General features: G+C 49.7%; 1 protein-coding gene across 1 annotated transcript; it reads left to right on the top strand.

Annotated features, from left to right (window-relative positions):
• The first annotated feature begins 1493 nt into the window (after positions 1 to 1493).
• RTN4R (reticulon 4 receptor) lies at positions 1494 to 7281 on the top strand. Its single transcript, XM_010004370.1, has 3 exons — positions 1494 to 1618; positions 4346 to 4410; positions 5523 to 7281. Exons 1-3 carry the CDS (start codon positions 1494 to 1496, stop codon positions 6950 to 6952), a joined length of 1620 nt encoding a protein of 539 aa, XP_010002672.1. The 3' UTR covers positions 6953 to 7281.
• The last annotated feature ends 14817 nt before the right edge of the window (positions 7282 to 22098 follow it).

The following is a 22098-nucleotide window of genomic DNA, read 5'->3' as shown; positions in this document are numbered from 1 at the left end:
AATTAAGCAGCTATAGTGTCTCCATACTATAAACAAAGGAAAATGCTGTGTGCACCAGCAAAGGGCTTTGTATTGTAAAGCACTCCCTTTATGTTCAACCAGGAGAGAATTCAAATTATTATTGACCCTTCACTGTAGGAAAGCTGCATTATAATATCTCCAAATCAATAGAGACAAGTGCAGAGAGGCAAAGAAAGGCCACGGCTCTGCAAGCTGCAGAAAATTGCATTTTGCTTTGGCCTCTTAAAAAGTTTGCAAAGCATCTCTTAGAGGCCCCCGGAGCCTTTTCTTTCTAATTGCCATGTTTGACAATGCAATTGCACAGGGGACTGGCGGAAAGACAGATAATGGACCCACTTTAATTGCTTCCCAGTTCCATGAGTCATAACACTTCTGAGATGGCAAAGGGGAAGTGCAGCAGTTTGACTGAAGGAGGTTTCTGCCTTTTAAGAAAGCTCTGGAGGAACAAATGCTAAACTCAAAGCCAAAGTCTTGGAGGGATTGAAGGTTCCAGGTACTGGGGTTTCTTTCATCTTTTGCTTTTGACTGGAACTATCCAGTTAAGTTTTAATCATATTCTGGAAGGGGTAGGAACAACTTCTTGTTTAAGAGCTAAGAGAATGGATGTCACACCAAGACCTGTTTTCTCAGGGATGAGAAAGGTTGAGTCCTGCAAGAGTCCACCAGGTGGTGGAGGATCCAGCATCCGTTGGTTGGCTGGGCTGGTGGCAGCATGCTGTGCATCTAGAGCTTGGGATGGATTTCTCTGGCAGATCAAGGGAAGGATGCAGTAGTTGCCCGTTGTGAACTGGGCTTGGCAAGTATTTCTGGGAATCATTGAATTATAGACTCATTGAATGGTTTGGATTGGGAGGGACCTTAAAGATCATCTAGTTCCAACCCCCTGCCATGGGCAGGGACACCTCCCACTAGACCAGGTTGCTCCAAGGCCCATCCAACACTTCCAGAGATGGGGTGGCCACAACTTCCCTGGGCAACCTGTTCCAGTGTCTCATCACACAGTGGACCTTCTGACCTCCCTCCTCTCTGTAACACCAGTGAATACCTCCTTTACTTCTGGCCAAAGGGCAGGATGTGTTTTTTCCTGGAAAAGGAGCCCACAGCCAGAGCTGAATCCAGCACATCAGGGAAAGAAACGATAGTGTTTGCCTGGGCCAGTATCTGGGCTATTTCTGCCCAGGTCCTCTGAATTCTTGTCATCTGTCCTCAATGAGGGCACTGACTTTTCTGCTCAGGACATTACCCACTGGGACCCCCCAGCATCATGGATACTTGGTGCCTCCTGTGAGGAGCAGAAGCCTATGACACTCACAGTATTCCTAGCAAGTTTTAAGCTGTATCTGTGTGATTTTTGCCTGACCACCCTCTGAAGTTCTTGATCCTTGATCTGTGCCAAGGGACACAAGCAGCATGGTGCCCAGGGCAGTGTACAAGCTCTGGCACGGCCAGTAGGTGTCCCAGCCTCTCTGGAGATGGACTGGTTTTCCTGGGTGCTGTCTTCACCTCAGCTGGAGAAGCCCTGGGACATGGTGATTGTGAATGAGAATGCAAAGGAGGAGGTCATCACAAAGGGAGAGGAACAAGAAGAGGTGGAGAGGTTAGAAGAAGGTGAAGCCCCTGGTTTTGTGCCAGGGTGCCTGCATGATGGGTGTTGGGGTGCCCAGTTCCTGTGCACATTTCTAAACTATAGTCCCCAACTCCTTGCTCTGTGTGGTGGCCCCAGCTCTGTGCTAAAGCAGGAAGCTCAGGGAGGTGATGCTCCACAGGCATGTGATTCATGGCATGACACCAGGCCCTAAAACAGCTGACTGTTTCCAGTTGATGGGCCCCAGCCTTGGTGGCACAAGGTGGACACACCATTGGTCTGTCTCAGTCTTGCAGGACTTATATCTAGAGTAAGAGATTACCTGGAAATATGTGGGCATATTTGAGGCAGATAGGAACAAGGTCTCCTGTGCTTCAAACCATCCTAAATCTGTGTGGCTGCATTAATGTGGCTTGATGCCAAGTCTTAGCAGCCTTCCTGCCTGGACCTCGCCTTGTGCTCATCCCTGTCCTAAAGTGGTCACTTGGCACGTGGTCAGGAAATGCAAAGTAGTATTTGGCTGAAATTGGATGAATGAAAATACCCTGGTGTAAGGTCTGGATGGCTCATGGCTCTTGGTGGCCACTGTGGCCTGGCACACACTGTGCAGGAGGCACAGTTACTGGTTGAACAGCAGTGATGGAGAAGCTCCATGGAGGAGCAAGGGAAGGCCAGGGCATGGTCCCACCAGTCTCTGCCACAGCACACGCCAGCCTGGCTGCAGCATAAAGGGTCTGCAGCATCCCCTTGACCCCTCAAGGCTGCCTGTGGACTGCACCCACTCCTACACTTGCTTCAGGCCCTGCACTGGTCGGGGACCCTCTGCTGGGTGCTGGGTGCTGGGCTGTCATGGGTCAGGACGTGGTTGAGCTGCATGGCAGGAAACTAACTGAAAAAAAAAGCTCTGGGGGATGATTGACAGTCACTGTCTCCGGTGGAAGGAGCTAATCCGAGCAGCTCAAGAACACCAGGTCCCTAATTAAAGCACACAGGCCAGGTCTGCCTGTAATTAATTTCCCTGGCTCTCAGCACCACAGGCTCACAGCTCCCGGCAGCCACGCGGCAGCAGGAGCAGAAACGCTGCTCTGCAGGGCAGGACCTGCCCTTCCCTCTGCTCCCAGCACTGGGGAGAGGCCACGGGATGTCCCCAGCCCTGCACACAGCAAGGGTGGGACAGGAGCTTGCTGCCCAGCCTGTCCCCAGGAAGGGGTTTGTGGTGCTCACTTGGGGCACGAGGCACAGGGCAGGGCTGCTCATGGCTTGTTCTCTGGTGGCTGCTTCACCTGCTCTTCCTCTCCCCATCCATACACATATTTATGGTGCACTTGCCTTCCCTGGCTGGGACTGGAACACAAGTCTTGTCATTGTGATTCCCCTCCCATAGGTTCTTTGTGTTCCCTCCACTCTGAGCGTGTCACGTATTTCTAAGGTGTGTGGGATGTGCTGGGTTGTGATGGGATTTTCCCCTCCAGGCTCCAGCCCCTGCAGTGTTGTCCAGGCTGGGAGGAGCAGCTGGGAAGAGCCATGGAGCCTGCAGTGCTGGCTGCAGCCCCGGTGCAGGTGGTCTTGTCCCTTGCTCCAGTGCCACCCACCATCTGAATAATGGAAATGAAGAAAGAGCCTCCAGAAAGTCCTTTTTCTCTGGTACAGTGTTTCATTATCAGCTGGAGAGGAATCATGCTGGTCAGAGAGTTGCCAGCATTGTTTTAATTTCCCAGGAGACTCCTCTTGGTGTGACACATCTCCAGCAGGGGATTTCAGTTGTCTCATGTTACTCTGCTCCATACAATGGGACGTGATATGTCAAAACATGACAAGCCAGCCAGAATGTGTCATAATACTGCACTCAACACACTGCCTTCCAGGGATGCTCAGTAGCTAATAATATCAGGCTCAAATTATCTCTGCATGCTGAGCTGTTGTTTTTTTCTCCCATGTGGACTATGATATATAGGAGTCTCGTGCCTATATTAGACTGTTGGATCACCACAGATTTATTAGCTACACAAGGTGAATTAATTTGACTAGAGGGAAACAGGCCTGAGATTCCAGCCTGTTGTTGAAGAAAAGTGGCTTTCCTGCCTTGGCCTCCCTGATACCAGTGTTACTGCTTCAGTGAACAGTCTGGTGAGATTTCTGTGTGATTTGCTCCCTTATCATTGGGGTCTGAAGTCTTTCCTTTCATGCAGTGATGATGGGATGTCATTAGCTCCATGACTGCCTTCCAGACTTTTGATGAGATGCAGCCACTGCTCCCAGGACTTGGCCCAGGGGACCCAGGGCACCATGCACAGGTGTCTGGAAGCCACGGTGCTCTCTTCAGTCTCCCCAAGTTTGCTCCAGTTCTGCATCAGTGTCCTTTCCTGCCTGGCTTTTTGAATTCTGCTGCTTTCCGTTAAGGTGTAATGAGGCATCAGTGTGTCTGTACAACATGTCCAATCTTTCAAGGAAGAAAAAATCCTCCCACAGCAGTGAAGAGGGAAAGCTGCTGTTAGTCCCTGGGCTGGGGAACCCCAGCCAGGAGGAGGAACTTGTCTTTTAGCCAGAGGTGCTGTGAGGAGCCGGGAAGGAGACACACGTGTCCCTGCTGGCACATGGTGTTTCACAAACGGAGCCTCCTGCTGCGACAGTTGCTGCCCATTCATTTTGGCTCCTGTATGTGGTTTCCAGGAAGCAATCTAATTACTTGCTGCTAATTGCTAGTAAACCACTGCTGAAACTGCCACCTTCCTGCTGCAGGTCTCTCTGCAAGGGTCTCAGCTGGAGGGTCACCCTGACCCTCCCTCCCAGGTCCCTTTCAGAAGGTGATGGTAGCTGCACAGCCTCTGCCCATCTCTGCCCATTCTCCTGGCCCTTTCCCAGAAGCCCAGCCAAGGCTGGGGAATTTGGAAATCAAAATGCAGAAATACCTGTGATTCCTGTGCAGCCCAGCTCCTGGGGAAGTGGGTGGTCATCCTCATGAAAACATGTTCCTCTCAGGGACTCTTCAGCAAGTGTTCCTGGGACACACAACATATATTTCTCTGCCTTGCAAACTTGGAGAAATCCCTGAGTCAAGCATTTTATATTATTTCATCCAACACCAGCACTGCTCTCTGGGGAAAACCATGTTATTTTCTCCTCTTCCTTGGTGGCTGCACAGTCAAAGGCAAAAAAGGGGGAGAGATGAAGAGAAGCAAGAATACTGGGCATGAAAGTTTGACAGAGAAGGAAAGGATGTTCTCGGCCCCCAGACCTCTACAGGCAGGTCTGCCCTGTAATTTATTCTGGAATCCCTCACAGATCTTTTTTACAGGAAGACCAGATCAGTCAGAAATTGTTCATGGGAAGTCACAAAAGCCACACTTCAAATTTCGAATGCAATCTGGGGATGCCTGCTTGTTTCAAGAAAATGCTCAATGACCCCCAAAAGCAAGGAGCTGGTGACAAGGCTGGAGTGGGACACAGAGATGTGGCTGCAGACACCAGCCACAGCTGGGCAGATGTTTTCTCACAGTCTGAACTGTGCTAAATGTGCCCCTGGCAGAGACAAGGACCCCCCTGGAGACAGCCCCTTGCTCAGAGGTCAGCTCTTAGGAACAGGGCTTATGGTAGGTGTGTGTTCAGGACCTACGACAGAGACACATCATGGTGATCATTCTCTTTCACCACCAAAGTCAGAGGCCTCCCAAGAGTGAGAGGCTGAGGAGGTGCTCAGGCTTTGTCACCACGAGTGTATATTGATTTTAGCCATTGTGTTGAGTGGTAGAGCATTGTTAATTCTGCATTTTAATTCCTTGGCTCCTCTGGCATATGTTGTTTGTGGTTAGTGACAACACACTTGGAAGGGTGATTTTCAGGCTCATCAATTAGCTGCAAAGAAAAGCTCTCTCCCATGACCCCGGCTAATTTGAATACTATTTTTGTTATCCTTTAGGAAGCAAACTGCTGATTTTGGTGCTTTGCTTGAACATCCAGTCAGAAGTGGAATCTTGCCCCGGGGCTTGTGTATGCTACAGTGAACCGAAGATTACCATAAGTTGTCAGCAGCAGGGACTGACAGCAATCCCCACCACGATACCCATCCAGAGCCAGCGCATCTTCCTGCACAACAACAAGATAACCCTTGTGAGATCCACCAGCTTCACCTACTGCCGCAACATGACGATTCTTTGGATCCACTCCAACAACATCAGCCTCATTGAGCCTGGAGCCTTCTATGGGCTCAACAAACTGGAGGAGTTAGATCTCAGTGACAACACAAACTTGAAATCTATCAACCCTGTCACCTTCCGCGGTCTCGTTCACCTCCACACCTTACACCTGGATCGCTGTGGGCTCCTGGAGCTCTCCACAGGGCTTTTTCGAGGGTTGTTCTCCTTGCAGTATCTCTACCTTCAGGATAATAAGCTTCAGAATCTGCTGGATGACACCTTCATAGATCTTGCGAACCTCACCTACCTGTTTTTGCACGGTAACAAAATCAGGAGCTTGTCAGAGAATGTCTTTCGTGGGCTAATCAACCTCGACCGGCTGCTTCTGCACCAGAACAGAGTCAGCATCATTCACCGCCGGGCTTTCCACGACCTTGGGAAAGTGATGACCTTGTATCTCTTTAACAACAACCTGACGGTGCTGACGGGGGAGACCATGGCTCCCCTGGTGTCCCTCCAGTACCTGCGCCTGAATGGCAACCAGTGGATCTGTGACTGCCAGGCTCGGTCCCTCTGGAATTGGTTTAAGCAGTTTAAAGGATCGTCCTCGGAGCTGGAGTGTCACCTGCCCCCCCGCCTGGCGGGGAGGGACCTCAAAAGGCTGCAGAGTGCTGACTTGGAAGGGTGTGTTGACTCCTTAAACCAGATACGAACAAGTGTTTTTAGCACTAAGACCAGATCTGGTAAACTGCCAACTGGGATCCCCCCTCTGGGCTCCCATGAAGTCTCCTCAAAGTGTTGCCAGCCAGAAATGGATAAGTCCTTTATTTATGAAGCTAAAGGCAAGGCAGGGCCTTCTTCCCACAGCAGCCGCCCGTCCTCCAACAACCCTCTCAAGGATAAGGAGAACATGTCCAAAACCAAGTACATTGAAACAGACCGTTCCAAAAATGGCAGCAACAAGCAGATAAATGATTCTCCCTTTGGGACCTTCCCCAGCATTGTAGACCCTCCACTGACGAAGTTGAGACCAGAATTTCTAGAGCCTATTGAACCTTCCACAGTCCCAACCAAAAAGAGACAGGGCTGCTCTAAAAAGAACAAATCAAAGGCCCAGTGTCGCCTCACCCAGCAAGGAAACAGCTCCACGTTACAGCTCAGCCTAAGCCTTTTGATCCCCCCCTTGGTGTGGAGCTTACTGTTATTCTGCTAAAATTAACTCTTTTCCTGGGCTGATGACACTTTAATACTAGACTTTTGCTGACCTCCAGAAATGTTGCAAACAAAAACAAAAAAACTACCATCCACCCTGAGAAAGCTTTGTTACACAAAAGTTAACTGGATGCCTTTATTAAAAACAAACAAAAACAAATCAATCAAACAAACAAACAAACAAAACAAATAAAAAAGACAAATGCCAAGATGTACATAATTTATTTGTCCTGAAACCTGTGAGTTACACCTTTGGTCTTCGGAACTGCACTTGCCCACAAAGCAGCTTTTGCTACAGCAGATGGTAAAGAAATACGGTTTATTTACAGGTGGGGGGAAAAAAAAGGTGTAAGAAATGCTCTGAAAAGAATGTCTAAAATCTCTTTGTAACTTGACATCCCACTGAACAATATTGCAGGTTCCCATTTGCAGAGGTAATGAATTTGATGCTGTTTTAATCCTATGTTTATGAATATTGCAGTTTTTCCGTATTCATTCCATCACACCATGTTTACGGGCAGCATTTGTTAAAGAATGCTGCCTTTCCCTCCCCAGATGGCAGTATCTAGAGATATGCGTTTTATTTTACTTGTGTACAAGTATACGAAAAGAAAAAAATAATAATAATTATAAAATAAAGATTTCTTTTTCCTAACTGGTTGTCATCTGCAAGGGGCGAAGCGTGAGAACCGGCGGAAAGGCTGAAACAGTCAAGGGGTGTTGAGTAATCCCTGATCTGAAGGCAGGTTGAGGGTTGAACACGACAGTAATAAATAAGACATACTTGGCGTGGTTATGCAACCCTCAGCTGGTGCCAGCAAAGGTTTTCTTCACACGAAACATGCTCTGTTAATGCTCCTGTTTCCCTCCAAGCTGTCACAAGCACCCGCCCAACATCATTCATATTTCAGGGTGCTCAGAATAGCAGGAAATATTAGCCCAGCCCCTTGGAGCTGAGGGTCCAGGTTGTGGGTAGAGGAACGTGTCAGCAGTTCCAAGAAGATAGGCAGGACCATCAATATTTCTGATAGGCAGAGATAATTAGTCTCAGCTCTGTGATGAAGGAGCCAGGAAGTGGTTCCAGAGGGGAGGAGCACTCAGGTTTGGGTTGATGAAACGGGGTGTATCTCCCCAGACATGCAGCTCCTAACATTGCAGCTCAGGCTGGCTGTGCTGAAGAGCTGGTGTCCAGCCCTGGCTGGGCCACCAGTGTTTCATGTTGTCACTGTGCAAGAGACTTCATCTTCTGTATGATCCCCATTTTTTACCTCACTGTGCTCTGAAAATAAAGCCGTTGCTGTCTGGTTGCCCCCATATCACACCCTGGGCCATAAAGCACCTGCCTGGATCTAGCTGTGTGCTGCAGGAGGCCCCTCAGTGGTGCTTCAGGTCATGGCAGGATTGGGCAGAGAGTTTGGCAGGAGGTTGCCTTTCCTTTTAAAGTATAGATTTTCTTCTGTTCTCCTCTCTTCAGGAAGACTGTTGAGGTATTGGGGTCTGTGCATGCAAGACCAGCCTGTCACGTGGACGTGACAAGTTAAGCTGTGTGGGAGGGCTCCACGCTCAGGTGTTGGCTAGAGAAGAGCAAGAGCAGTGTCAGGGGTGTACCAAGGTCCTGGGAACCTGCAAGTCAGGCTGAAGACCTCTGGGCTGCACCAGCCACTGTTGAGGTTCACAGGACTGGGAGTGGTGTTCAGTTTCAAAGAACAACCTCATGTAGAGGAGGGAGGGACCATGGCAAGCCAGGAGTGAAGGGTTTTCAGGAGTTCCTTGACTTATTGCCAGCCCTGCTCTAGTCTTCATGGTTCATGAGGAAGGAAAAGTGCCCATGGAAAGGAGCAGGGGAAGATGCTTGAATGGCTCATGTCCCAGAACAGCCATGATGCTGCAGGTTGGGCAGCCAGTGTGCCAGTGTCTGAGACCCACCTGCAACAACTTCACAAGATGTTGCTGGGTACCTTCTGCCTCTGCCCCAGCCAGTTTCCACCTGTGTGAGTGACAGGTAGGGCAATGCTCAAACTGTTGTGTTTGTGATCTGTCTCCTCCAAATCCATCAGTGGTGTTCCCAAAAAGATGTGGTGCAGACCTGTGCTGGTGAGCAGCCCACTGAGAATGAGGACTGATCTCCCAGTACCAGGTACTGGGCAGGAGGTGCTGTGCAGCGTGGCCCTGGGATCCCACCAGATCAGACTGATGCCACCTCTGCTCCATGACCAGCATCAGCTTCTCCCAGGTGTCTTTCTGAGCAAATACATTGTCCTGCCAAAGGATGAAGCAAGAAGTCAGTGCCATGTCCTGGGAGCCCCGTGCCCTGGTAATCCAGTCGTAGCTGTGACAACCCAGATGCCTGTGTGCGTGCCCAGTTTGTGTGCATACTTCTACACACACACACAGGTGAGTGTGCACCACATTGGCAGCTGCTTTCTGCCAGACTTGCTACCATTTGTCCCCTTCATGTCACTGTTGAAGGGTTTTCTGAGGTCCTGCATGCCCAAGGCAGGCTCCATCCTCTCCTACTCATCCAAAAGCATCAGCCAAACTCTTGAGGGATTCAAACCTACACCTGAAGCTGGAGCACAGTAGCAGAGAGCAGCTCAGCCTGGCTTGGCCAGGGTCTCAGCACCACTCCAAAGCCCATAGAAAAGCCAGAAGAAGAAAAGCTGGATACTGTGACAGGTGGCTGTGGAAACTCCTATTCAGGTCGTAGTCTCCAGGCACACTGTGTGTGTCCCTTGCATGGTAGTTAGTGAGTCTTCTGATCAAAATGCTTGGTCCAATGCCAGCAGCATGAGGAAAACAGACGAGGTGGCAAAAAGCAAGATGACCCTGCACAAAAACCCCACAAACTAATAAATGATATTTCCCCACAGCAACTAAATGGGCCCTGAAAAGAGTTGAGATCTGGGCTTGTCTGTGCCCCAATTAGTATCACCGGGAGTTTGGTTTTGTTGATCCATGTGATTAACACAAACTAGACTAGCACATTACTGTCACTTTCCCTGCATGGACTAGGAGTCACCTTATGGCAACCCAGTGACACTCTTCCTGCTTTCTAGAGCTTGATTCTGCTGTGCTTTCAGTGGCTCCTAGGACTGCATATTGGCCACAAGCCCAGAAGTATCCCTTGTGCTAATTTCCTAGATTTCCTGCTGTCCAAGTGCCAATTTCTGTGTTTACAGGCATTAAAGGCCACTTGAATGACAAACCAGTGAAGAAGGGGATGCAGTGGACAGCAGAAGCACCTGCAGGACTTTGGAAGAGACAAAGGGTGAGCTCTGGTATGGCTGAGTGTAGGCAGGGTTGGAGGACTTTAAAGGAAGGCAGTTCCCCTTCTGCTTTGTGCTTTGCTGGAGTTGGCACAAGTCTTCCATATATCCCTAGAAGTATTTTAGGTGTCAGAACGCAGTTGTCTCTGAGTTAAATGGCAAGCCTCAGGACCTTGTTGACTTCCTCATCTCAAGACACTTTCTCTCTCTTCATTTCTCACAAGTCACATCAATTTTCTGCTCATGTCCCTGATTCATTTCACAAGGAATGAAATCCAACAAGCAAAGGCAACAGCAAGGAGCCAGAATGGCTCTGCATGGATGAGGGAAACAGTCTGGGCTGTCCAGGGAAGAATGGCCTCTTCACCACAGAGTGCAGAGCTGCACAACTCAACATGTAGTGTCCCTTACCTGCTGTCACCATGCAGACCCTTGATAATGCAGTAAAACCACCAGTCTTCAAGCAGTGGTGGAAAGACATTGCATTCATGCTGGTTCTCTGACAGGTTTTGCCTCTGCAGATCCACATTTATCCTTTGCTGCCAGCTCCACACTTGTCTTTGCAAAAAGCAGAGCAGTATAAAACAAACATTTTTCCAGGTTTTCAGGTCCACCTGCAAGCACTGCTGAGTTCCAAGCTAGCCAAGGAGACAATTCTCCCTCCTTTTGTCACAGTAACATGTGAAATGTAGGTATCCTCTGCCACCTCTCTCCATCTTCCTGCCTCATGAAGAAGGCAGGGAGATGGGACTGAATCTCTGCTATGGATAGGAAGTGGAATCCAAAAGAGCATGTCCCCAAGTGGTGATTTGTCCTATCCCAAATGAAGTGCCTAACACAGGGATGGTGAGCCTGACTCGAGAGGTCCTCATCTCTCTCTACCATGCTGCTCAGTTGCAACGTCTGACATGGGCACATTTTATCTAAAAGTGATTTAATCAAGCTAGATTTGAAAGCTTGCTGTCTCTTTTTTATGGATAACTGTGATTCACTGAGATCAAATCTTTACAGAGGGATGCTGTGGCTTTGATGTCATTTCTACCAGCAAGACCTTTTCCATCAAAGCCAGGGAGGAAGAGAGGGAATGTGAAAGAAGCCCCACTAATGGCTTGGTTGATAAGAAAGCCTAGGTGTTGATTGGAAAGGACTTAGATACTCATGTAGCTCAAGCAGTTCTAGTGTAAGCTGCAGTCTCCTGGGTATTCCTCACTTTCCTGGTCCAGAGCCCCTCTAAGCCCTCAAAAGATGAACTTGTCTGGGTCTGCACATTTAAAGCCCCTCAGAGGGCTGGGCTTAAAGCTCATCACTACAGCTGCTGAATCAGCCCTGCTGGAAGCAGACCATCAGATGACCAGGAGAGGCTGGCAGCAGGAAAAGACCAGCCAAAGCTGCCCATGGCCAGGCACTGGACTTTGGTAGCTTTGTTTTCTGCCCACCACACAGCAAGTTGTGTTCCAAACAGTGTGTCAGGAGCTGTTGCTGCAGGGGTGCAGTGCCCTGAGGGAGACAGTCTCAAGCAGAGCTTGTGTTCTCTTGTGGCTTTGCACTTCAGGAGTCCACAGTTGCCTCAAATGCATTTGGGGCAGCTGCTTTCCTACCTTCTCATCTCTCTTTCACTCTCCTGCCCTTCCCCTCAACCATTTCCAAGCTGGTCTTGTGCAGACAGCAGAACTGTGACTCTTCAGCTGCTAAAAATATTACTCAAGTCCCCAAACTGAAATGAGATTAAATGCATAGGGCCTCTTAATTAAGCTCATATGGATTCTGCTAAGCTGCATACTGGTTTTGTAGACCATGTTTCCAAGCATTTATGATCTGAGGCTGAAGTCTCCCCACTCCAATGAGTAAGGGAACCTTCAGAGAACCACCAAACCTCACAAGACTCAGGGCAGTGCTCTGAGGGCTGGCAATGCCACAGCTTCAAGGACTTGAAACTGCTCCTGGAAGTAGTGCCTGCAGTTACCTGCCTGTGAGCACAAGTGCCTGCTGGTACCCCTGGCCCTGGGCTGCAGGCAGGTGGAAGGAAATATTGGGCATCTCTGCCCCATCCTGCCCCCATAGCCCACAGAAGATCCTGGGACAAATACCCAGCTGCCTGTGACTGAGATCTCTGCTTCTAGATAGGATCTTCTGAACCTTGTGATTGAGTGGTGTTTCCCCATTGCTCTGCTTTAATGCAGAGATCATCTGAGTTGCTAAATTTTGCTATAAACAAACATGATGCATAGAGATAATAAAGGCTAGAATGCTTTCTAAGTCGAAGCCATGTTTCTGGATTAGTTTCCTATCAGTAGAGAATGAGGGAGAAAAGTGATTGCTGTTCTGCCTCCCTCTCAAAATCAGAAAAGGGTAAAAAAATTCCTAAGTCATTGAGAGATGGAATGGATGGGAGAACACAGAATGGGCAAGAGGGACAGAGGTTTCTTAGCAGTGGTACTGGACCATGGTGTCATGACTGCTGATGGGAAGCTCTGGAGATAGCACAAACTGGGTACAGCCATGGTGAGGGCAAGGAGTCTGTGAAACTGCAGAGACCTTCCCTATAATGCCAAGCCCAAATATTTTAATCTGGCTAGGGACAGAAACACTAATTAGAGACCCCCTGATTTCTGCCATAACTAGGGCACTGCACGGGGAAATGCTGAGGCAGGTGAAACTTAATGGAATTGCTTCCCAGGGCATCTATAATTAGGGGAAGAAGAGACCTGGCAAAGGAGAGGCACGTTGAAAATAAAGGTATGCACTGCCCACTCAGTGAACAATGAGGCACTTCAAATCTTGAAATGACCCACCTTCAGTACAGCTTGAGAGACTTGTTCTAGGTCAGCAGGTACCAAAATGGCTCAGCTGTCATCAAGCATAAAAACAGTAACGTCTTTTGGGATGAAATCATAGCTTTTCATAGGCTGCTCAACTCCTTGTGGCACCAACACAGGCACACGAGCTGGGATGACTCACAGGCAGGGCTCCTTCATGGCATTTCAGTTGTGGGTGGCTCCATCTGCCGTGGTTTACTTGTGTCAGGGTCCATCTGCAGTGGTTTATTTGTGGGTCAGGTCTATTGGCAGTGGCTTGCTCATGGCTCAGCTCACTCGTGCTGGCGTGGCTGTGGCTGGTTCCCACTTGCATTTGTTGTTCTGTGGCTGGTTTTGAGTATTATCTCTTGGATGAAAAGCAGAAAGGGAAAGATTGCACAGCCTGCTGTGAGGAGGGAGTGCTGGACTTTCCCATGTGCGTGGGTAACTGATGTTTTAAAACAGTGAAGCTGCAGCTGTTGGCCAGTTGTGGTCAGTGGGGTTTAAGCCAGCCCTTCTGCAGCTTGCTGCGTGTGTGTGGGTTTATGTGTGTAACAGCTCTAGGACAGTTAGACCAAACACCTCCAGAGCAGGACCAGGAGCTTCATGGTATGGACAACTAACGTGGACCTGCCTGTCCCTGGGGCAGGCTGCCAGGAGCATGACAGTGTCCCTCACCAGGTCTGCTGCACCATCCTTCCCATCCACCCACCAGGCTGAGGATCCTCCCTGCAGCCCCTGAGCACGGAGGTGCTTGATGCACCAGCATGTCCATGTCTGGGAGGAGGGACATGGCATCTCTCTCTGTCAGCACCCAGCACAGCCCCCAAATACACATGGACCTGCCTCCCCCAGGCCACCAGACATCAGCCTTAACATCACTGCCTTGACGTGCTTGAGGAACTCTGTGTTTAGCCTCTGAGACTGGGGGATAAAGCACCAGAGGCAGCCCTGGCTGAGCTGCCATGGCCAGCAGTGTCACAAGCACAGTGTGAGACCTTGGGTGAGTCATTCAACCTCTTCCCTCCCCTGGCAGTGTTGAAGGGCAGGTTGGATGGGGCTTGGAGCAACCTGGGCTGCTGGGAGGTGTCTCTGCCCATGCAGGGGGGTGGGACTATATGATCATTAAGGTCCCAACGCAAAATTCCAACCCAAATCAGTCTGTGATCCTGTGATTCTATGATACCCATGGGCTGTGGAGGGGCTAGTGGTTGGAGACTGCACAGGGTCCTCACAGACATCTAGGCTTCTCCTTCAGCAGTAGAAGGGCAGGATCCTTGACTGACTGTTTGTTTCCACTAGAGCAGAGCCCTGGAGCAGGCTCACTGAGGACTCTTATTCAGCCACACTCTTGCTAAATAAGGGCAGAGCTGCTCTTTTCTCCCCGGTGTTTCCATTCCAACCCCAACAGCGGCAGCAGGAGCATCTGCTCCCATGGAATATTTATAAGTTGTTTGCAAAAATGTCAAGAAGAGCCAGTGGTTATATTAACACACTCTCAAAGCAGCAGTCTCAGAAAGTTATCTTATGTGATTCTTAGTCAAAGTGCTTTCTGTAATAGTTACAAGCACTTACAAATCCCAGTGACATTTCCTGGTTTCTTGACAAGCAGCCGCTCAGTGTCCCGGCCCCCAGACAGGAATCTCAGGAATCCATCACTCCTGCTCCTTCATTAGCTGCCTCCACATCCCCCCTGCCCTGCAGGGAGATTAACTCAGCCTTACCTGGAAGGCTCAGTCCCTTTCTGCATGTCAATTAGAGGTGGAGCTCCAAGAAGATGCAGCCAGGCTGGGTGGCTCCTCACCCACTGGTGTCAGGCAGGCAGGGGAATTTCAAGCTGATTTCAAGACACTAGAACTAAATGTTCCCATTTGCTTCGGGCAGTAAAAGTTGAAATTTTAACAAGGTTTCCAAGGAAGACTATTACATTCTGTATTTTGCTAAACACATTTTTTCTGCTGCTCACTGCCCCTTCCTTGCTCTCAGACTGACCTTGCTGCGATGGTGGGAATGAGGCTGGTGTGGAAAGGAAAGCACCTTGAAGTCTCCCAAACAAGGAGGTCTGGGAATGCAACCAGGGCAGAGAGTACTCTGGGATGTTTAACTTTACTCCCTACGTTTTGAGGTTGTGTGTCACTTCTAGGAGTTTCCAGCAATGGCATCTCCCCAGAGGGGTTCAATATCAAGGTCTTCCAGACTCCACATGGGTAAGTTCTTCCAGTGTTGTTGGTTTTGTTGGACCTGAGAGGGGCTTTGGTCTTTGAGCTTGTTCTAGGCCAACTTTTGTAACTTGGAGACATCAGGGATATTTAGGTGCAGTCAAAGGAACATTCAGCTTCTGATTTGTTCCCACCTTTGGAACATGCTACTTACTTACACTGGAGCTGTGGTCTATAACCAACCTAGGAGAGTATTTCCAACCACTGGGTGAAACAGGGGCCATCTCAGAAGGAACGAGTGTTTGTGGGGAAAAATAATTGTTTTCTCCTGCCAGAGTGGCCTAAAAGTTCTGGGAAGGAGAAAACCATGACACACAGAAATCCCATTTTCCATTGTGTGTTTCTATATCACTGGTGCAGTTCATACATCTTGCCAGGGCCCTGAGGCAACTAATAGGTCCTATTGGTCCTGACCAGTCTTTTTTTTTTTTTTGGTGTCTCCACCCAAATGGAGGGCCCAGGAGCTCTATTTATGTCCAGCTTGATGCCTCCAGTCCCTATCAGAGCCAAGCTGGAGCAGTGCTAGTCTACAGCTCAGCCACAGTCATGTCCCTGCCCAGCTGTGGAGCCCTGCTCTGAAGCCCCAGCTGAAGGCTGATTCATGGCTTGCCCTTGGACCCATCTCCTCACTACAGACATGGTTAGTGACCAATGGACCTGCTCCTGATCTGTGGATTGACTTCCTGGCTTTGCCTTGGCCGTGCCTCATTGCTGTGATGTTGCCTTAGGATGTGGACCTGTCCACCCTGGTCTTGGTTCCTCACTCAGGTCCTGTGGGACAGGCTATGACTGGTGGGCCTGCTTCCAGCCATGGGATCATGGTCAGCTCCTGGCTTCCTTTCCTGAGGGAGCAGCCCTGCTCTTACTGCCCTCAGTCACATCTACATGAAATCATAAACCTTACAGACACCAGGGAGATGCTGAGAAGGAAACAGCAGAACAAGGCAGCCCAGGTGGCCAGAAACTTGCCTAAGACCACAGCCTTCTTCAGAGTCATTACATTTTGCTGCTTGCAAAACCTTTTGTGGGGCTGTAACAATGCCCATAGTACAAGGGGTGGCTAGTAAAGCTTTCTACTTTTCAGGTTCTTTCTGGTTTGCTTGAAAAAAACGAGCAGGAGGGTGGGCTCCAAAGCAGGTACCAAAGACTGGAAAGGAAGCACCTGGTGTGCCCAGGGGTTGTCATAGTGAAGATGAGTGACACATAATAATGATGAATTCAGAAACTTTCTCCTTGATTTCCCTGCCTGTTTGAGCTTTGAAGTGAGCCTCTAATATTATGTTAGCAGTTTATTGTGTGTGCTTCATTAAAAATAGATCACAGACTTTTTTGACCTAGAATGGACGCAAATGAGGTCGCCCAGCGCCGGCTCCCGCTGCTCTGCCAGGACTCTGATCTTGCTAATGACTCCAGCCCAGCCCTGACAGGGGCTCATTGGCTGCCAACTGCAGCTCTCAGCTGACAGGAGGGAACCAGGCTCCATCCAAGAGGATATCACGTCTTGAAAAGTCTCAGGCTTCTTGTTAAACGGGGTTTTATTTCATGTTCCTGTTGAGGCGCTTGGCCGGTGCCAGGCTGGGAGAGCAGCCGGGTCTCTGCTGGGTGCAGGTCCCTCTGAGCCCTGAGCTGGGCACACTCAGCCACCACTGCCACAATGGAGCAGCAGGCAGGTGTGACAGGAGCTACTCAGTGGTGGGATGTCTTTTGGATGCATCTCCACAGCTAATAGCCCTTGGGTGGAAAGGTGGCTTGAGGACCCTGGCTGCAGATGTCTTCCCTCATGGTTTGTCCCCAGCCCTTTTTGACCTCTGCTTTCTCCCATCCCCGAGTCCTGCAATTCCCTTGGAATGGTGGTGCAGGCAGAGGTTTAAGTTTCAGCACTGCCCAGGGAAGAAGCAGCCCTTTGCATTACATTCTGCCATGTTAGAGAGGTAGGGTTTGCCTCAAATCCCTTGGCAGCCTGAGCTGGAAGACAAAAGGGTCTGAGAAATGCTGGAGATCTAAATGAACATTCTGGCAGTCTGCCATCTTACTGTTCCCTTGGGCTGACTCTTTCTATGGAGTGAGTCTTGAGATTTGGTGGGACCTCATCATCACACAGCTTTCTTCTAGGTTTTGCTACCAGTTGCTGTGATTGAGCCCTGTGCAACCTGATGTCTTCCTGCCAAGGGAAGGCCCAACACAGCTGAGCTAAGTGCTCTGCAGTGCTGGCTAGTGTGGACAACCAAGGAGGCTGGCACCCATGTGAACTCAAGATCTAGCACATCTAACTATAGGCCTGGAAGAGGAATGAGATCCACCAACACCATCAGCTCTCCTGCCCTGCAGGCAGCCCAAGACCTCTGTGCACCAACTGAGATGGACTGGAGCTGCCAGGTCCCCCACAGTGTGGGTCTGTTCCAGCTCTCAACAACCTGGGAGATGCATCTGAGATGTGTCCTAGTGAGGAAGGGTGTGACACAGCACCTGCTGCTCCTGGAACGAGCGGCCTGGCCAGGGTGCTGGCAGATCTGAGGGACACTCGGCATGAAACGTGCAGGGAAAGGACCAGTGGCTTTTTGAGCTGGAAGAACATTGTGCCACGGCTTGGTTGGGCTCTGAGGTCTGCAAGCAAGGTGTCATCTTGTGGGGACAGGTGAGCATGTGCAGGGAGCATGGGGAACCTCAGGGAGGGGAGGAGAAAGGGAGGGGATGGGGAAGGGAAAGGGGAAAGAAAGAGGGAAGGGGAAGGTGAGGGAGAAGGGGAAGGTGAGGGGGAAGGGGAAGGTGAGGGGGAAGGGGAGCACAGACCCTTCTCAGCTCTACTGAGTGTCTCTCCAGGGCTGGCCCCTGGGTTGGGCAGTGCTTGGCAGAGAGCTGTGCTGAGCACCACCTATAACAACTTCTCAATGTGTTGTGTTTGAAAGGGGCAATGGTCTTATCTAATCACAAACCACATCCCTCAGCACCGCAGCCACTGCAGCCAAGTTAACTCAATTAGTAAATCACCAGAATGAGCTATTTAGAGACAGTTTTTAATATCTCTAGCAACAGGAGGATAATAATATAGAAACAAAGTGCACTAATATGCTGTGATGGGATAACTGGCATCTAGCTCTACCCCTGCAGGGCCTTTGCAAAGCAGTGCTGTTTTATGGGGCTTCCTTACTGCCACAGAGGGGTCTTCCCTAGATCCAGTCCATGGATTTGTCATCTCTGCAGCCTCAGAGACTCTCACACATTTGCAAAAGCGAGTTTGACAGGGTGTGTGGTGGGTTTCTTTTCTTTTTATACTTTCCCCAACAATCTTATTTTAATCCTATCCTCCCCCTCTTCCCTCCTCCAGGTTTGTTTTGCCTTGTGTCAGGCCACTTGAGATCTGGGCACCTGCTCTCAGAGGTGCTGCCTCCTGTTCCGGAGAGGCCTGGAGGTTTCCTGGGAGGACAAAGTCCAGGTGCTGTGCAGGTCATAGAAAGAGGAGCAGTGCTTGGAAGGGTGTTTGGACCCTGAGACCCAGGACCATTTGTCTCAACATGCAGCTGCATAACCTAGACACAGCACTTCTCTGCAAGAGCTCCATCTCTCTAGGAAGGGCTCAGCAATATGTTGTGATTATTTGTAGGAGAAATGAAGGCTCTGAGTGGGTAAAATATCTCAGGGGGTGGGATTTCAACACAAATGTATCCAGTTGTGATGCCCCCCACATCAGAAGGACATGGAGTTGTTGGAGACAGTCCAGAGGAGGCCACAGAGATGATCCAAGGGCTGGAGCAGCTCTGCTCTGGAGCCAGGCTGGGAGAGCTGGGGTGTTCAGCCTGGAGAAGAGAAGGCTCCAGGGAGACCTTAGAGCAGCTTCCAGTGCCTGAAGGGGCTCCAGGAAAGCTGGGGAGGGACTTGGAACAAGGGCAGGGAGGAATGGCATCAGGGGGAATGGCTTTAAACTGGAAGAGGGGAGATGCAGATTGAAAGGAAGGAATTCTGTGAGGGTGATGAGAGCCTGGCCCAGGTTGCCCAGGGAAGCTGTGGCTGCCCCATCCCTGGCAGTGTTGAAGGGCAGGTTGGATGGGGCTTGGAGCAACCTGGGCTGGTGGGAGGGGTCCCTACCCATGCAGGGGGTTGGGGCTGGATGATCTTTAAGGTCCCTTCCAACCCAAACCAGTCTGGGATTCTATGATTTTCACCCAGGGATCATCAGATATTATGCAGAAGATCTAAATCCTTAGCTGGCAACAACCAGCATCTTTCCCAAACAAGGCTGAAAACTGATACTAACTCACATACTGCTGCTTCTTTGCATTCAGTCTCATGTTTTATTCATGGTGAAATCTGGATGGTCAGAGTCACTTTTGGAGACTCTCATTTCCCCCACACAAGATGAGCATCTGTAGCTGGAAAGTCTGGCTTCAAGAGCTCAACCAACAGCTCCAGAAGTAGGAAGCCCAGGGCTACCTTCCTGTGCAGTCCTGCTACAGGCTCCTTGCAAATGTGCCTTTGGATGATGAACTAAATGATCTCATCATTTCCCCAGATGGTGTCACCTCACCCAACCTAGAGAGCACTCAGGATGGTGGGATGACTGCTCTGTTCTCCTTTCTATAGTCCATTCCATGTGTGGCCTGTTTCAACCAACACTGGTCTGAAAACTGCTGTGTAAAGGGCCTGGTGCCTGTTGCTCTGGTATTTGAGTCCTGCCCAGCCCATCCTGGGTGGTTTTGGAGATCTCTGTAAAACAGGGATATTGTTTTCACACCATTAGAGAACTTCTCAGGTGCCTGGAGAGCAGAATTTAGTGCTGCTGTTTCTCCTCTGCTTGAAACACAGACGGGATCTGATTGGCATCTGTGCTGCCAAACTCCTCCCTTTTAGCAGACAAAATTTCTATTCTTTGACTGCTCTAAGGATGACACAGGGTTAAAACCCAACAAACAAACAGACAAAACCCAAGTTGTGATGTTTCTATTCTTCTCCCTCCCAATCATTTAGCTACCGGGCAGCATTTCCCAGCTGTCTCTAATGAGCGTGGTGTGAGTGGTACCAACAAGCAGATAATCTTTGAGGCAGAAAATGACCAAAAGAGTTTGGAGCCAACAGAAATGTCAGTGCTTTTCTCCTCTTTTTGTTCAATTGGTTGATTGGGGTTTTTTTTGTTGTTGTTTTGTTGGGGTTTTTTTTCATCCCAGGAGCTGAAAATAGGAAGACTCTGTGTTCAACAACAACAACAAAAGATGTGAAGTTGATTTTATTTCAGGTTTCTATAGTGGAATAAAAAGCTTGGAAATGGGAGCCTGAACTTAGGCACAGGTCCTCAAGAGAGCCAGGCAGGGGTCATCTCCTCTCCACCCAGCCCAGCCCTAGGAGCTCTGCTGAGGACAAGGAATGCAGGTCTGGTCCCTCCTCTGTTTCTGTCCCTCAGGAGAGCAGATCTCACCAGTGACCAGGCTCAGGAGAGGGATGCTGGAGTCTAAGAAAGAGCCCAGGATATTCACCCTGCTCATTCCCAGGCTGCATGTCGGACTTGTGAAATCCCTGGGATCTCTCCTAGAGCTACAGCATCACATGAGGTTTTTTCCCCCATGGAAAGGGCTGGTGCTGACCAAACTAGCCCACCTGCACCTGGGCAGTGCTGCAACACCTTGTCCTAACCTCTCTTTTACACAGACCCAAGTGGCTGTGGCTTTCCCACAAGGTGCAAACGTGGCTCTTGCACCCGTAGCCCACCATGATGCCATGTCTCATGCTGAATTCCCTGGTCCTTGGGGTGCTCTTGCACTTGGACCCCAAACCTCAGCCTTCAGCATGCCTGTGGCTGCTGGCTTATGGTGCACAATGATATCTTGGAGCTTTGAAAGCATTTTTGCCCCCAGTGTCACTCCCTGGGGCAGGTTGGAAAGCTCAGGGCTCCCACATCAACCTCAGGGAACAGAGTCACAGGAAGACTAAAAGCACAGTCTCCAAAATATCTCAATTACTTTTAAGAGCTTCTTTTTCTCAGCTTCAGGGAATCTTTTTCAAGGCTAGAGATGCATGTTGGAAACAGCCTGGGTGCCTCGTGCCTGAAATCAATTGGCTTTTGATCAAGATGGAGCTGAGTGAAATAGTCCCTCACCCCTCCCACCCCCCACGCCCCCAAAACTGAGCTCTTGCCCAGAGTGTTTGCATCTGTATCTGTGCAGAGATCAGTTTGGTTTCTTTCTCCTCAAGCTTTTGCTGAAAATGTTGAAACAAGAACATGTTCCACAGCACTTTAGACTTCACAAGGAAAAAAAAAACCCAACAGTTTTTGAAAACTGAACATTTTAGAGGAAAACTGAACATCCTGGGCAGTTTCCTTTTCCAGTGCTAAGGGGAAAATTTGCAAAAAAGTCAATTTTTCCTGCAGAGAAATGTGAACTGTGCTGTTTTTGTAGCAGCTGTAGCATGAGCTCATGTAGGCAAAAAAGAAGCGTAGCTTGTGCTCTGGGGGCGAGAGGCATCTGGTGAGGAGGAGCAGATTGTTACACCAGTGACAGGCGTGAAGATTCAACAAGTGAAAACTGACAATCTTGAGAAAGGAGCATGGAGGGAGAGGATCAGGTTAATTGGCCTCCCAGAAGAATCGGAGGCCATGAGCTCAGCAGTAATTTATGGAGGAATTAATTAAAGGTTTGTTTGTAGCTGAGCTGGAGGATAAAAATCTGAAAATCCCCCTTGCAAGTGCCTGTTGCATCCTGACACGTGGAGCTGCCCCTGGGCTGCTGCCAGGCCCTGGTGCAGCCCCTCTCTGCACCTTTAAAGAGCCAGTGGACAGGAGGGAGAATTAATTGCCAGGAGCCCAGGACAGGCTGCCACAGGGAGAGCATCAGAGCTGCCTTCAGCCCTGCACCTTGGTGGGTGGGCAGGAGATGGAGG

The sequence above is a fragment of the Chaetura pelagica genome, unplaced genomic scaffold, assembly GCF_000747805.2.
Source record: "Chaetura pelagica isolate M959 unplaced genomic scaffold, ChaPel_1.0 scaffold149, whole genome shotgun sequence".
NCBI lineage: Eukaryota > Metazoa > Chordata > Aves > Apodiformes > Apodidae > Chaetura > Chaetura pelagica.
Note: the sequence above shows the minus strand (reverse complement) of the source record. Positions and strands in the feature narration are given on the sequence as shown.